Source organism: Phocoena sinus, chromosome 3 (assembly GCF_008692025.1).
Source record: "Phocoena sinus isolate mPhoSin1 chromosome 3, mPhoSin1.pri, whole genome shotgun sequence".
NCBI lineage: Eukaryota > Metazoa > Chordata > Mammalia > Artiodactyla > Phocoenidae > Phocoena > Phocoena sinus.
Window position 1 is genome coordinate 114,098,734 of NC_045765.1, and position 16,994 is coordinate 114,115,727.

Sequence of the window (16,994 nt, forward strand, 5' to 3'; positions counted from 1 at the left end):
ATATGATATTACATATAGATTAGAAAACCAGTGTATTTCCTAATGAATCATTTTTCCATTGTCTCTTCATCATGTAATTCATGTAAGTGAGAATAAAATGAAAGGGCTAGAAGTAAACACAGCCTATTAATATAATACATTCCAATTTTAATTGCGTTAAATGCTTTGCTGTTGTGTATAAAAGAGTCTATATAGTGATGATATATGTGACAGCCAGATGTTTTTTAAACTCGAAATTTCTCAGTGGGTTTGAAGTTTCAAAGAAATGGGTAAAAGCTCAAGTTGCTTGTTTCCTTGGGGGTTCTTGTATTTTTTTTCTCCTTTTTTTTTTTTAATCAGATAGCTATGGTAAAAATATCACAAGAGAAGATCACCAGGGTAATTATTTCAGTAACACTCAATTTCAAGTCTAGACTTTAAAATTCTCCAGATTTTTAAACTCATCTTTTTTGTTCAACAAACCTTAGAAGATTTGTCAGTAGGCAATATAGACTTCAGGAATAATTATTGGCTTTGAAAAATAGTTAAGGAAACTACCAGCAACAACAACAATATAAAACCAAGGTTCATACAAAAAATTCCTTGGATCTCTCACTAAAACTACTTTATCTGTCTCTAGGTATTTTTAATAGCCTGGTAATTTTATTTAATTTTATGAAAATATATCCCCACTGTTTTCAGTCTAAATATAGTCATGTGAAAGAATAGTATTGAATTTATGATTTGCAGAGATAAGAGAGATAAACTAATGATTAAGAATAATACCAAATGGGTGGGCTAATGTCCAGGGAGGCTTCTTTTGATCAAAGAAGCTCTTTGACCTTTAAGATATTTAAATTAGAAAAGAATTGACAAAGTCTCAAAGTTATGTGGTCATGCAATGGAAGAAAGCAAACAGGAAGAGTCATTGAAGTGATGAACTTACTGGTTATATGTACAGGGAAAAGGTTACTTAAAGTGAAACCACTTAAATAAGGGCCAAAATTTCATAGTAGGAAAATCAGGATTTTAGACATTATCCTGAAAAATGCAATATAAACAAAATAAGGGGTTTCCCAATACCACCACCCCTATACTTGGAAATTTGTTAGAAGGTGTTACAGAGCTCAGCATATGATTGTATTCATAGCTAAGATTTATTACAGCAGTATAGTAAGGGTACACAGGGGGATCATCAGAGAAAAAGGTGGAGTCTGGAGGTATCCATGTGCAGGCTGTACTATGCACTCTTCCTTATGAGAGGTCACATACAGTTTGCTTTTCCCTCAGCAGTGAAAATGTAGCAACGTAAGTGCAATGTTTCTGTCCAGGGAAGCTCATTAGAAACTCAGTGCTCAAGATTTATATTGAGGGCTGGTCATGTAGGCACCCTCTGCCTAGCACATAGCAAGATTCCAGACTCCCAGAAGCATAAATGAACCACATTGCTGTGTAGACAGTTTAAGCACAGAGAGCCACTCTTATCAATTATGGACAGTTTTATATCAGTGTAGGGCACTGTTTACCAGCCAAGTTCACAGATGCCAGCTACAGACCAACCTAGCAAGCAGCCTTCCTAGATAGCAGTTTTATGCCTGCTATGTTAACTCCTTTCTAAATAGTATTATATTTAGTTTCTAATTGAAATACATACTGATTTCTGGAACAGCAAAAACAGAATAATGTATGCTTTCTTGGCCTAGCTTTTCTGGCAAAATAGTATGACAGCACATAGGACATCCTTTATCTCACAGTTGGTTTTTTGCATCATGACCTCAGGGAAGGTCTCTTTTTCAAAAATTTTGAGAGGTACCACAAGTTTTCCCTAGGTCCTGTATTAATCCATTCATATTCAAAAGTTTTCTTTTTTTTAGGTTAACAGTTTTACCTCTCAGTTTCTCATTTATCAGTTGCTTCACAGGTGCTTCAAGCATTTCTACAATATTATTATTACTATTATTATTTTTTTTGCTGTACGTGGGCCTCTCACTGTTGTGGCCTCTCCCGTTGCGGAGCACAGGCTCCGGACGCGCAGGCTCAGCGGCCATGGCTCACGGGCCTAGCTGCTCCGCGGCATGTGGGATCTTCCCGGACTGGGGCGCGAACCCGCGTCCCCTGCATCGGCAGGTGGACTCTCAACCACTGCGCCACCAGGGAAGCCCTACAATATTATTTTAATATATGACTTCAGGAAATCCTACATCTTTACATTTTGGCTTTGTAATCAATTTGTAGTGTATTTCCATTTTATTGTTGGCTATTTACAATATCAGGGACCAGTAGTAAATTGACCAAAACTCAAGAGAAATATGTTGACTTGATGGATGGAAAAAAATGCCATGTTATTGAACAGGGAGGGATGTTTGATTAGATCAAATTTTGTAAGTAGCCTTCATAAGTGAGAATTTTCCTAGTTTGAAGACTGTAGCTTCCCTCATAGAAATTTGGTAACTTCAAGGGTTAGAGAAAATGATAACTCAGATGTAGCGGGTCTTCTGTAAAGTAAATGCCAAGAACTGAAAATTCACCACAGGAAATAGCAGAAAGGGAGCTTGACAAAACACCGAACTGGATTTTAGAGAACTTGAGTTCTCGGCCTAGTTCTGCTGCTTGAGAAAGTTAAAGATATCTTTACCCCTGAAATAAGGAATTTGATCTAGAGCTGTACTGTCCTATACTGTAGCCACTAACCACATGTGGCTATTTAAATTTAAATTACTTAAAATTAATTAAATTAAAAAATTCAATTCTTGGACTTCCCTGGTGGTCCAGTGGTTAAGACTTCACCTTCCAATGTAGGGGTTGCAGGGTTTGATCCCTGGTCGGGGAGCTAAGATCCCACATGCCTTGTGGCCAAAAATCCAAAACATAAAGCAGAAGCAATATTGTAACAAATTCAATAAAGACTTTTAAAATGGTCCACATCAAAAAAAAAAATCTTAAAAAGAAAATTCAGGGACTTCTCTGGCGGTCCAGTGGGTTAAGATTCTGCCCTCCCAGTGCAGGGGGCCTGGGTTTGATTCCTTGTCAGGGAACTAGATCCCGTATGCATGCCACAACTAAGAGTTTGCATGCCGCAGCTAAGAGTCCTCATGCCACAACTAAAAGATCCCGCACGCTGCAATGAAGGTCCAGCCCGCTGCAACAAAGAATCCTAGTGCCGCAACTAAGACCCAGAGCAGCCAAAATAAATAAATAAATAAAATTTGGGGGGAAAGTTTCAATTCTTCAGTTGCATTAGCCACATTTGAAGTACTCAATAGCTACATGTGGCAGTGGCTCCCATATTAGACAGTATAGATTAGAACATTTCCATCATAACAGAAAACTCTGTTGAACAGCTCTGGTCTAGAGCAAGGATTGGTAAATATTTCCTACAGAGGGCTAATCAACAGTTTAGGTCTTCCGGGCCACACGGTCTCTATTGCAACTACTCAACTGCTGTTCTAGTGCAAAAGCAACCCTAGACAACATGTAAATGAGTGGGTTTGCCTGTGTGCCAATACAACTTAATTTACAAAGTCAGGCAGCAGACTGGATTTAGCCCATGGGCCATAGTTTGCTATTGCTTGATCTAGAGAATTACTGACATTCTTTTACCTAAGTGGTGATAAAGACAAAGTTTGCTTTTGGAATAACCTTCCACATCTCTGTTGCCTTTACTTTAAGGAGAAATATTCTATTTAAAAAGAAGGAGGTAGTATTTTTAATGATATTTTAATTCCTTTGATACTGATACATTGCCAGCATCTTTCTTCATATCTTCATTAACTTTCCCTCCATGTGACAGTTCTTCTATCATTGACTCATTTTATTTCTGACTCACTTTCTCCCCTTTTGTCCCTATTTCTTTATTTTGAGGTAGGATATTGATAGATGATCTAGAAAGATTAATAAGGGGGAGCAAGAAAGGTAAATATATGGTACTGTAGACCTACTAAATATCAATTCTATAACACCCTGTATATTTAATTCCTAATTTTCTCTCTGGCATGACTACATGCAAAGTTATTCAACATCTTATTTTCTTTTTCAACTTTCAATTAAAAAAATCTTAATTTATTTTTTAAGTTATCTTCCAAGATGGTCATGTATTCTACATTGTAAAATGTGGAGAATAAAAAGATAAGGAAAAGAAGAATAAGAGATTTTTTTAAAAGATAAAATGTGGGGGGGAATGGGTACCCACTTTTGGGATAGCAGGGATAAGATATTTCCTCCCACCTTAAAAACTAGAAAAGTGAGCAAAATATATGAAATAACAGTTTTGAGACATTAGACAACATGCAGCAGAGGGCAGTGATCCCCGACAGGATGGAAACATGAGACGAACCGTATGATTGCCCCACCTCATGGACTAGGAGGAGTTTTCAGGCAGAAGCCTAGGGAGGAAGAAAGCAAATAGCCTTATGATCTCAATGAGTTGAGAAGGTTGTTTGGAGTTTTAAACTCCAACAGCTGAAATTTATGGGGCAAAATACCAGACAGAATATATCTGCACAGAGAGAATTCTCCAGAGATTTAAAGGGGAATCCCCTCAATTCCTTGGCTGATCTACAGATGTGGGTAAGGAAACTACATGAGGTTAAGCAAAGAGCCAGCAGGCTGGAGATTACACAGGGCTAAATAGGGGAGTGTTTTCCTTAAGCCCCACCATGTGCCAAATACTTTACACGGGTTCACATTTAAGCCTCATAGGTGAGAGAAATGAGGTTCTGATGGTAAATAACTTGCCCAAGGACATAGATAGTAAGTAGCAGGAGTGAATTTTGTATGCTTGACTTTAAAACAAATAGGCTGATAGAACAAATAAGGAGCTATCCTTATTACTTCTACTGGCCCATTTGCTCCTAAGTTTTTCTGCTTTTCCATACCTGGACACAAGTTGAAAGAGAAAAGCTACTAGCACATATGCATATCTTTACTTTAACAAAATACTAACCATTTTTCCTAAACAAAAGATTTTTCAGTGGTTTAAGTCATTTGCCTTGTGCAGATAGAATCACTGATTGTTTTTTACTAGTTGACTTATACTGTCAACTAATTAGTGACAATCTTTAACTTTGATGACTTATAAACTTACTTCTAATACACAACTTTGAGTTATTCAAATTTTTTAAACACAAATTTGAGTTATTTGAGTTATTCAGGGAAGCATTATTTATATTAGAAACTTTTGCCCCCAAAATGTCACAACATTTATCTTTGACCTCAGTTTTCTCTTCTTTAAAGGGTGGGGTTGGAGTAGATTATTTCTGTTTCTTTTTAATCTTATTAACATTCTGTGAATATGTCATCTATTTAGGAAACATTTGCATAGAAAATATTAGAATGGACATTAGGTTCCCAGGCTAGCTTATAAAACCTCCCAAACAAGTAACATACCTGAAATATAGTTCAAATGAAACTTTATTCAACTATGTCTGATGGCAATTTATAATACAGTGTATAATTTAATATAATCCTGAAATGATCCCTCCTCCCTTCTCCACCCTATCTTCCAGCAATTTAGGGGAGGACAAAGGGCTGTGTTAAAGAGATAGAGTAAATCCTTTTGCACATCAGTCTCCCAAAGTCTGCCTCTTCAGCCATGAAGGCAGCATATCTGGTACTTTCATGTCATGGTGTTTGGTTCTTCTGTGAGGACAGATCAGGCCAAATCAGTGGAGCAGTTTACAGTTGTCATATCAAATTTAATCAAGATTTTCTTGGTCAGAGTTCCAAAACTTTTTTTGATAACTTTTAATACTTGATAGTGGTGTCTTGTAATGCAAGCAGGAATTATTGATCTTAGGTGTCTGTAGAGATAACTTTGGAAAAATACCTTTTAGGCAGCTGAGATTCTACTACAACATGGAGCAAACCCTAATCAAAAGGATCAAAAGCAGAAGACTGCTTTGGATGAAGCAGATGATAAAAACATGAAAGAACTGCTAAAATCTTATGGTGCTATTGAGACTGACAATAGAGATGAGAGTAATGCTGTAGTCACTGGTATGTATGTCAGTGGTGCTTGCTATTTTATAAGGGTGTGTACCTCTGCTTAGAAAAAGAAAATCTTAAGATTTGTGTAAATTATTTCATAACTAGGAATAAATGTTTTGTATGTTTATTAAACTCTTGAAAAGCATAATTTATTTTTAGAAATAACATTTCCAAACTTGGTTTAATTTATAGATTATATGGTCCTGTTGTATTGGGATTATATGTTGAAACAAAACATATCATTCATTAAACAAACATTAATCTCTCGTAACATTGGATCTGAGATAGAGATGTCACTGAAACTATGCAGATTGGTTTACTTGTAGTGGGGCTGGAAAAGAATGACATTATACTAAAGTCTTTGAAACTAATATTCCATTACTTCAAAATTTGTAATGATGCCAACTTTTCAAGACAAACTTTCTAATGCTAGAATATGAATTTGTTAAGCAAATATATTATGCTTATATATGTATGTGAGTGTATGTGTAATATATTACAATGGAAAGAATATTTCAAGGGAATATATAGGTAACATTTTGTGAACCATTTTTAGCAGTAGTTTGCACTTAAATAATATAATGAGTTATCTATAAGAAATAAGCATTTGATCCTGCCATTTGTGGCAACATGGGTGAACCTGGAGGATGTTATGCTAAGTGAAATAAGCATAGAAAGACACAGAAAGGCAAACTCTTTATGATGTCACTTATATGTGGAACCTAAAAAAGTCAAGCTTAAAGAACCAGGTAGGTAGTTGAATGGTGGTTGCCAAGGGCTTGGGAGAGGGGGTGATGGGGGGGAGATAGGAAAATGTTTGTCAAAGAATACAAACTTTCACTTGTAAGATGAATTACTTCTGGGGAGCTAATATATAAGATGATGATTATAGTTTATAATAATAAATTGTATACTTAAAATTTGCCAGGAGAGTAAATCTTAAATGTTCTCACCAACACACACACGGTAACAATGTCAGGTGATGGATGTGTTAAAAAAAAAAAAAAAAAAAGAAAGAAGCATTTAGTGAACACTAATTGAGAAAACGTACATTTGTTGAGCACCTGCTATACAAACCAGGCACTTGCCCAAGAAGAGCTTCCAGTCTTGTGAGGAGATAACCAGAAAACAGGCAGTTAGACACAACTTTGGGAATGTTGAGGAGAGAGAATTGTTCTTCCTTTTCCTTCATGCTTGAGCCTTGACTCATAGAAGAAGAAAGCCGGGAACTTATCTGTCCTCTCTATGAGGGAGAATATTAGGAAGAGAAACCCCGTTACTCACTTTTCCCCCAGCCTACCACAGTCCTTACCAACTGTTTGTTTTCAAGGGAGGAATCATTATTACTGATACGATTGGTGAGAGGCAAGGATAATCATTGTGTCCTATTTTACTAGTGAGCTAGATCACATGTAGGTCAAAGTCAAAAGACTGATACACAAATCTTCTTTTCTTTGCCTGCTACCATATGCTAAGTCCATAGGGTCAGGGACTTTCTTAGAGCCCCAGGCATGTCTCTTTCCCTCTTCAAAGCCATATTTGGAGTTATTGGGTACTCTTGTTAAAAAGTGCTGTATCTACTCCCACTTTTCTGTTGTTTCTTGTATATACCTTTCCTTCATCAGGTTCCCCAGCAGAATGAGGGGTATAGGGTACCCATATATGGAGAAACAGAATCCAAAATGGGAGAAGGTTCAGAGAGAATTTTACGGAGACAGTGAATTATAGTCGTAGTATTTAAGAGCATGGACTTGAAGTCAGATCTGGTTTCAGTACTAGCTATGTAACTTTAGGCAACTTCTTGAATCCCTCTAAGCTTCATGTTCCTCTTCTGTAAAATAGATGTAATTAATTACCTACCTCATGGGCTCATATGAAGATTAAATAAGATGATTCAGGAAAAGAATTCGATGTCCAGCATGTGATAAGTATTCAGCAAATGTTAGCTGTAGTTAGTCAATTGATAATAAATAATGAGGTGCTGACCAGCATTAAGATATCATAGTAATTATAGACTTACTTTATCCTTCCCATTCCTGTCACCATTACAATTGATAAAATGATGCTAAATTTTTACACATTCTTATATTTTCTAATTTTATGTTTTAAAGTAAAAATTCCTGCTATCCAGGCAAAAAGACATAAACAGTGTTTTTGTGATGACTGCAAAACTGTTGATACACGTTCTATTTCACACCAAGAAAAAACAAAAGAAAACCTCGCCATGGTGAGTGAAGTTGAAATCCTTTTGTTCTTCAGCCTAGAAAATGCCATTCTTTGGGCCAGCCAGCCATTGGCTGTTGGCAGCACTCTTTCCATTTTAAGGACATACAGGTTGAAAATGTTTTTTGTCATAAGAAAATAATATAGCATAATTGAACAGAATGAACCAAGAAAATATGGTATATAGTTAACTCTCCATTATCTGCATTGAACACAGAATTATAGTTTAGCTGCTATCCTTTACACCTAGATTGCGTTTTTTGGCTACTTCTTATCCGACAGACAGTGCCACTGTCATAGCGTGTCTTCACCCACCTACTTCCAAAAAGTATCTAAGATACATACTAGGTAGAAAAGACCCTGGAACCCAGACAGAGAAGAGAAAAGAAACCTGGTTTAACCAACGTGGATCCCACATGGTTTATAGTGACAGTGTTTGCTATATGTGAAATCCCTCATGTAAACGTATATTTTTGAAAAAAAAAACCCATAGTAGTCGTACATATATAAATATATAAAATGGATATTCTTAGTTTAATTAAAACATACAGCTTACTAGACACTAACTTCTTAAGCAAGGTAGCATCCTCAATGAAATATTTTGAATAAGACTATGTATGTTGATTAGATTTCCCTTACATATTTTTTGTTAGTGTAGAGGGGAAAATATTATTCATTAAACCTAAACTATGGTTAATCAACTGTTTTATACCTTAAATATTTTGAATGGTATTCAGACTAAATTGTATTTGCCTCAGCATTTAAAAAATATTTTACATTGTTCCTGGTATCTCTTGTAATGAATGAAAAGTTAATTGTCAATCTAATTGTCATTCCCTTGTAGGTAATGTCTTTTAAGCTTACAGTTTTTAAGATTTTTCTTTTATATTCTGCAGTTTCACTAGGTTATGTCTAAATGTGGATGTGTTTTTAATTAATTATTCTAAGGACTAGGCATGCTCCTTTAATCTGAAGACACATTTCTCATTTGTATATTGGAAACTCTCAGCCCTTATATCTTTGAATATTACCTCTGTCCCATTCTCAGTATCTCCTTTTTTGGAACTCATATTTAGATGGCTGTTAGACCAGTCTCCATATGTCTTTTTCATATTCTCCATCTCTTTAACTCTCTGCACTATATTCTGGGCAATAGCCTTTGATCACTGATTTTCTACCCAAAGCCTTGGGTGGGTGTCAAGTAGAATTTTTTCTAATCCTTATTTAAGCTAAAGGACACCCACTTAAGGTCACTAGCTTCATGAGGGGACTCCATTCTAACTCCTTCTTCATGTGGCCCTGAGGCCTTATCTTCTGTTCCTTTGTAGGACCCTAATCCCTAATATCTATGTTTGTTCCAGATCCCTCATGGGCTGCTACTAACTTCATTTTATTTCTCTTTCTTTTTCCAATCTTAGCTGGGGACAGGTGGTTAAAGTTTATTGTATTTTGTCTAATGTGTTTTTCCAACTGTTTGGAGTAGACTGGAGTCCTTCTGTATCAGCTCAGTTCACCATATTGACCATTAGTATCTTTAAGGTATATTTTCATGTAAAGATTAAAACATTATGGAAAAATCACCCTATTGTTATTAACTATATGGGTATTTGCTTCAGGAATAATGTATATCATTTTAGATGCTGAGCCACAGAGGAATATAGTGGAGATACAGGAGTTTAATGAAAACCAACTTTAAAAAAAAGAAAAAGAAACTTAAATATGCAGATATTAAAATCATCAAGGGTTTGTCTTTTGTAAATGTAAAATTGTTTTTGAATGTTGAAATTTCCAAACCAAATTGAGGATGGGAGGGGGGGCGACTCTATGGCCAGATGCAAAGGAAATGAGATGATTTTAGTTTGGTGCTACCTTCTAACACCTTCAGATCACAGCATGTGTAGGCAGCCTCCTTCTCTACCTCCATATAGAATGAGTACAGAAGTAATAAAAAATAATAATGATAATAGTTTGCATTCACCGAGTATTTATTATATGGTAAGCTCTCCTCTAAGTGCTTTATATTAACTCATTTAGTCCTTATAATAATTCTTCTAGGTAGTTTCTATTAATATCATTACCTTCCTTATTACAGATAAGGAAGCTAAAGTAAGAGAGGGTAAGTAACAATCCAGAATTACATTTCTATTAAGTAGCAATGGCAGAATTAAACTCCAGGCAATCTGACTCCAGAGCCTGTGCTCTTAACCACTATGTTTTATTTTTAATATTCAAAATTATAAAAGAGATGTCAGAGGCAAAGATGATCCTGCCATAGTAAAAGTTGTAAATCTGGAATAAAATCTTAGTGAAGCTTTACAGTTAGTAGAGTGTAAACTGTCTATAAGTTGCTTATTCCAAAGACAGATCCTAGGTTAGGGGTGGTTTTTCTTGTTTTTTGTTTTTGGTAAGATAAACAAATAGTAATGAAAGACTAAGAAGGGGGATCTTGGAGGGAAAGTTTTACTGGGCCCCCCATGGTAAAATGTGGAGCTGGTATGGAGTGAAAAGTTATGGCCCATGGTGGACAAGACTGAGTGCATCTACAATATGAGACAAAACAGAAGGAGAAGTCAGCACCAAAAGATGTTTTCTTTATCCCAACCTGTAGGTAGAGGCTTAGTCTGGTCACAAATTTAGACCTTTAGTTTACTTTTCCACATAACTGGATGGTTTTATTATGTGCATTTTCCATATCCCTTGTGAGCACCAAAGTAAAACTTTCGAGCAACGTACTTCACAAGGCTTTGAGGACATACATCTTTTAAAAATGAATGTGTTTTGAGAATGTATTAAAGGATACATAGTACGAGTCAGTCCATCAGTTGTCATTTATTGAGCAACAACTGTATATCCAGCAGTGTGGAAACCTGTACACATATGAAAGCCATGCTCCAGCCTACAAGATCTCATTGTTTTGATGGAGGAAATATATAAGACATTATACATGTTAATGCTAATTTCTGTAGCACTAAAATTCTTAAGTAATTCTGAGAAAGAAAAAATCAGTATGGATTAGATTAGTCAGGGGTTTTGTGTGTGAGATTGGTTTAATATAATAAGCAGTATTTATAGAACTTTTACTTTGTGCTGACACTCTCCTAAACATTTTTTATGTGTTACTCAGTTCAGACAAGGAGAGGATAATTAACTTTCTGTAGTCACCCAGCTAGGAAGAGATGAAGCCGGAATTCAAACCCAAGCAGTCCAGTTCCCGAGTCCACTCCACAATTCCATCTCTGATAAGAAGGAGAAAGTTCTGGGCAGAATACATAGAAGGCATTTGAGTCAGGAATATTAATACTGACAAGTATATAAAGAGGTGGTTTTAAATCCCCTTTGTGAGTTTTTGAGAGTGTTTAGTATTTGTAAGACTGTGTGTGAAATTTCAATAGTGTACAATGATAGTCATAAAGCCTTAAAGTGAACTTGTTGCATATATATTGTCTTTAAATATTATGTGCTGAGTTGTTCTTTTTCTCCTATGCCTATAACAGAAGTCATTGAGAAATTGTGATTCTTTGTATGCTTGCTACTCTTACATTCTGTTTTCCTGGAGCAGATCTGCTACATAAATCAAGATATATTTAAGTTTAATTTTTCCCCAAATATGTAATATATATACAATTAAGTTTAAACAAAGCCTGAGTACATTTGGAACATAAAGGGAAATGAGCATTTTTAGTGTCACTTTCTTTAGCACTTTTACTGTGCATTTGTCAGTTGCATATCAGAGAAAAACATCTACCTTCCTGTAATGAAGTTTTTAATATTTTATCTGATAGCATCAGACCATCAGTGCCATTCTACAAGATTTAGAAGAAAAACAAGAAAATTTGTTAGCGTTTGAAATAAGAACTCCTGAAGATGCAGGTAAATACATACTCATACTCAAGTCTGATTATTTCATTCATCCAACCTATTGCTATCTCATCTTCTTTTTTGGGGGGTGGGGTATAAGTATGATTCCATTTTTATAAAGTTCAAGAACAGGCCAAATTAACTTTTGGTAGAATTCAAAATAGGAGTGCAGTGGGGTTGAAGGTGCCCTCCTTCCAAAATATGTCCACATTCTAAGCCCCAGAATCTGTGAATGTGACTTTTTTTGCAGGGGGGAGAGTCTTTACAGATATAATTAGAAATCTTGAAATGAGATTTATCTTGGATTTTCCAAGTGGGTTCTAAATCCAATGACAGGTGTCCATATAAGAGACACACGAGAGAGACACAGAGAGAAGGAGAAGGCTATGTGAAGATGGAGGCAGAGACTGGAGTGATGCAACCACAAGCCAAAGAATGCCTGGAGCCACCAGAGACTAGAAGAGGCAAGGAAGTTTCCTCCCCTAGAGCCTTCAGAGGGAGTACAGTACTGTCAGTACCTTAATTTTGGACTTCACTGTTTGCAGGAGTATGATATCCCTTGAAACCAAAGTAAAATAATATAAAATGAAATCATTTTTTAAAAGTGATAATAAATCCTCAAATTAATTCTAAGTTATTGAGTAGACTAAGTATCTTCTCATAGAAGTATTTAGGGCAAGTTTCTCTTTATAAAATGGTTATGCTACTGGTGTTTCATTAGGAAGAATTTTTAAAAATATAATTACACATCTTCAAATGCACTAGAAAAACTTCATGTCAGAGGGAACCAGTTCTGAATCATTTGTGACTTGACTATACATTCCATGTTTGTCATGTTGCAATTTGATAATAATTACTAAGCCATAAGCCAAATTATTATTTGTCCTGAGTAGGATTTATTTGAAGACTTGTTTGTTTGCTTCTTTTATCCTGCATGAAATTTCCCATATTCTGCTCATAAGATAAAAGTACCCTTTGAGATAAAATCAGACAGCTTGGGAAGATCCTTGATTTATAACCTTTTTTCTTCTTCTTTTTTGGCATTAATTTACTAAAACATCTGAATTTTACAGTTGAAACTCACAAAATTTCAAACATTTAAGGCATTACCAGAAATAATATATTAGATGTGTGAGAAATAATGTATTAGATATTATTAATTAAACAATGGATGGTCTATATTTAATTTTTTCTCCAATATGCTACTTTATTATTTTTTAAATTTTTATTTCATATTGGAGTATAGTTGATTAACAATGTTGTGTTAGTTTCAGATATATAGCATAGTGATTCAGTTATACATATACACATATCTATTCTTTTTCAAGTTCCTTTCCCATTTAGGCTATTACAGAATATTGAGCAGAGTTCCGTGTGCTATACAGTAGGTCCTTGTTGGTTATCTGTTTTAAATATAGCAGTGTGTATATGTCAATCCCAAACTCCCAGTGTATCCCTCTCCCCCACCCTCTCCCACTGGTAACCATAAGTTTGTTCTCTAAGTCTGTGAGTCTTTTTCTGTATTGTAAATAAGTTCATTTGTATCATTTTTTTTAGATTCCACATCTAAGCGATATCATATGATATTTGTCTTTCTCTGTCTAACTTCACTTAGTATGATAATCTCCAGCTCCATCCACGTTGCTGCAAATGGCGGCATTATTTCATTCTTTTTAATGGCTGAGTAATATTCCATTGTATATATGTACCACATCTTTTTTATCATTCATCTGTCAAACATTTAGGTTGCTGCCATGTCTTGGCTATTGTACACAGCACTGCAGTGAATATTGGGTTGCATGTATCCCTTTGAACCATGGTTTTCTCTGGATGTATGCCCATGAGTGGGATTGCTGGATCATATGGTAGCTCTATTTTTAGTTTTTTAAGGAACCTCAGTACTGTTCTCCTTAGTGGCTGCACCAATTTACATTCCCACCAACAGTGTAGGAGGATTCTCTTTTCTCCACACGCTCTCCAGCATTTATTGTTTGTACACTTTCTGGTGATGGCCATTCTGACTGGTGTGAGGTGATGTCTCATTGTAGATGTGATTTGCATTTCTCTAATAATTAGCAATATTGACCATCTCTTTTCATGTGCCTCTTGGCCATCTGTATATATACTTTGGAGAAATGTTCTTTTTATTTAGTTATTCTGCCTATTTTTTGATTGGGTTATTTTTTGATATAGAGCCTTATGAGCTGTTTGTAAATTTTGAAGATTAATCCCTTTTCGGTCACATCATTTGCAAATATTTTCTCCCATTCTGTGAGTTTTTGTTTTGTTTATGGTTTCCTTTGCTGTGCAGAAGCTTTTGAATTTAATTAGGCCCCATTTGTTTAATCATCAAATCACAAGAGAACAAAAGAGTAAGGGAGGAAAAAAGACCTAGAAAACCAAATCTGAAACAATGAATAAAATGGCAATAGGAACATACATGTCAAAGTTTTTATTTCCATTACTCTAAGAGATGGATCTAAAAAGATAATGCTGCGATTTATATCAAAGAGTGTTCTGCCTGTGTTTTCCTCTAAGAGTTTTATAGTATCGAGTCTTACATTTAGGTCTTTAATCCATTTTGAGTTATTTTATCTTTATGGTGTTAAAGAATGTTCTAATTTCATTTTTTTACATGTAGCTGTCCAGTTTTCCCAGAACCATTTATTGAAGAAACTGTCTTTTCTTCACTGTATAGTCTTGCCTTCTTTGTCTTAGATTAATTGACCATAGGAGTGTGGGTTTATTTCTGGGCTTTCTGTCTTTTTCCATTGATCTATATTTCTGTTTTTGTACCAGTACCATACTGTTTTGATGAGCATAGCTTTGTAGTATATTCTGAAGTCAGGGAGCCTGATTCCTCCAGCTCCATTTTTCTTTCTCAAGGTCACTTTGGCAATTCGGGGTCTTTTGTGTCTCCATTGTTCTAGTTCTGTGAAAAATGCTATTGGTAATTTGATAGCTATTGGACATTGAATCTGTAGATTGCCTTGGGTTGTATAGTCATTTTGACAATACTGATTCTTCCAATCCAAGAACATGGTATATCTTTCCATCTGTTTGTGTCATCTTTGGTTTCTTTCATCAGCGTCTTACAGTTTTCAGAGTACAGGTCTTTTGCCTCCTTAGGTAGGTTTATTCCTAGGTATTTTATTCTTTTTGATGTGATGGTAAATGGGATTGTTTCTTTAATTTCTCTTTCTGATCTTTCATTGTTAGTGTATAGAAATGTTGTGTAGTGTCATGTCATCTGCAGACAGTGACAGTTTTACTTCTTCTTTTCCAATTTGGATTCCTTTTATTTCTTTTTCTTCTTTGAGTGCTGTGGCTAGGACTTCCAATACTATGTTGAATAAAAGTGATGAGAGTGGACATCCTTGTCTTGTTCCTGATCTTAGAGGAAATGCTTTCAGCTTTTCCCCATTGAGTATGATGCTAGCTGTAGGTTTGTCATATATGGTCTTTATTATGTTGAGGAATGTTCCCTCTCTGCCCACTTTCTGGAGAGTTTTTATCATAAATGGGTGTTGAATTTTGTCCAGCTTTTTCTGCATCTGCTGAGATGATCATATGGTTTTTATTCTTCAATTTGTTGATGTGATGTTGTATCACACTGATTGATTTGTGGTTATTTTAAAATCCTTGCATCCCTGGGACAAATCTCACTTGATCATGGTGTATGATCCTTTTAATGTATTGTTGGATTCAATTGGCTAGTATTTTGTTAAGGATTTTTACATCTATGTTCATCAGTGATATTGGCCAGTAATTTTCTTTCTTTTTGTGCTGTCTTTATCTGGTTTTGGTATCAGGGTGATAGTGTCCTCACAGAATGAGTTTGGGAGTGTTCATTCCTCTGCAATTTTTTAGAATAGTTTCAGAGGGTGGGTGTTAACTCGTCTCTAAATGTTTGATAGAATTTGCCTGTGAAGCCATCTGGTCCTGGACTTTTGTTTGTTGGGAGCTTTTAAATCACAATTTCAATTTCAGTACTTGTGATTGGTCTGTTCGTATTTTCTGTTTCTTCCTGTTTCAGTCTTGGGAGATTGTACCTTTCTAAGAATTTGTCCATTTCTTCTAGGTTGTCCATTTTATTGGCATATAGTTTATTGTAGTAGTCTTTTGTGATCCTTTGTATCTCTGGGGTGTCCATCGTAACTTCTCCTTTTATATTTCTAATTTTATTGATTTGAGCCCTTTCCCTTTTTTTCTTGATCAGTCCAGCTAAAGGTTTATTAGTTTTGTTTATCTTTTTAAAGAACTTTTTAGTTTCATTGATCTTTTCTATTGTTTTCTTCATCTCTATTTCATTTATTTCTGCTCAGATCTTTATGATTTCTTTCCTTCTACTAACTTTGAGTTTTGTTCGTTCTTCTTTCCCTAATTGCTTTAGGTGTAAGCCTAGGTTGTTTATTTGAGATTTTTCTTGTTTCCTGAGGCAGGATTGTATTGCTATAAACTTCCCTCTTAGAACTGCTTTTGCTGTGTCCCATAGGTTTTGGATCATCGTGCTTTTGTTTTCATTTGTCTCTAGGTATTTTTTTATTTCCTCTTTGATTTCTTCAGTGATCCATTGGTTGTTTAGTAATATATTGTTTAGCTTCCACATGTTTTGTGTTTTTTACAGTTTTTTTCTTGCAGTTGATTTCTAATCTCATAGTGTTGTGGTCAGAAAAGATGCTTGATAGGATTTCCATTTTCTTAAGTTTACCAAGGCTCACTTTGTGGCCCAGCATGTGATCAATCCTGGAGAATGTTCCATGTGCACTTGAGAAGAATGCGTATTCTGCTGCTTTTGGATGGAATGCTTCATAAATATCAACTAAGTCCATCTGGTCTAATGTGTCATCTAAGGCCTGTGTTTTCTTACTTATTTTCTGTCTGGATGATCTGTTCATTGATGAAAGTGGAGTGTTAAAGTCCCCCACTATTATTGTGTAATTGTCAGT

At 35.4% G+C, this 16,994-nt stretch overlaps 1 protein-coding gene across 1 annotated transcript in view; it reads left to right on the top strand.

Annotated features, from left to right (window-relative positions):
• Nucleotides 1-16,994, top strand: part of ANKRD31 (ankyrin repeat domain 31) — a 130,625-nt gene that overhangs the window by 75,140 nt on the left and 38,491 nt on the right. Inside the window, exons 18-20 of the mRNA XM_032625092.1 lie at nucleotides 5,811-5,973; nucleotides 8,076-8,191; nucleotides 11,970-12,057. Coding sequence (XP_032480983.1) covers nucleotides 5,811-5,973; nucleotides 8,076-8,191; nucleotides 11,970-12,057 — 367 coding nt within the window. The remainder of the gene's footprint in view (nucleotides 1-5,810; nucleotides 5,974-8,075; nucleotides 8,192-11,969; nucleotides 12,058-16,994) is intronic.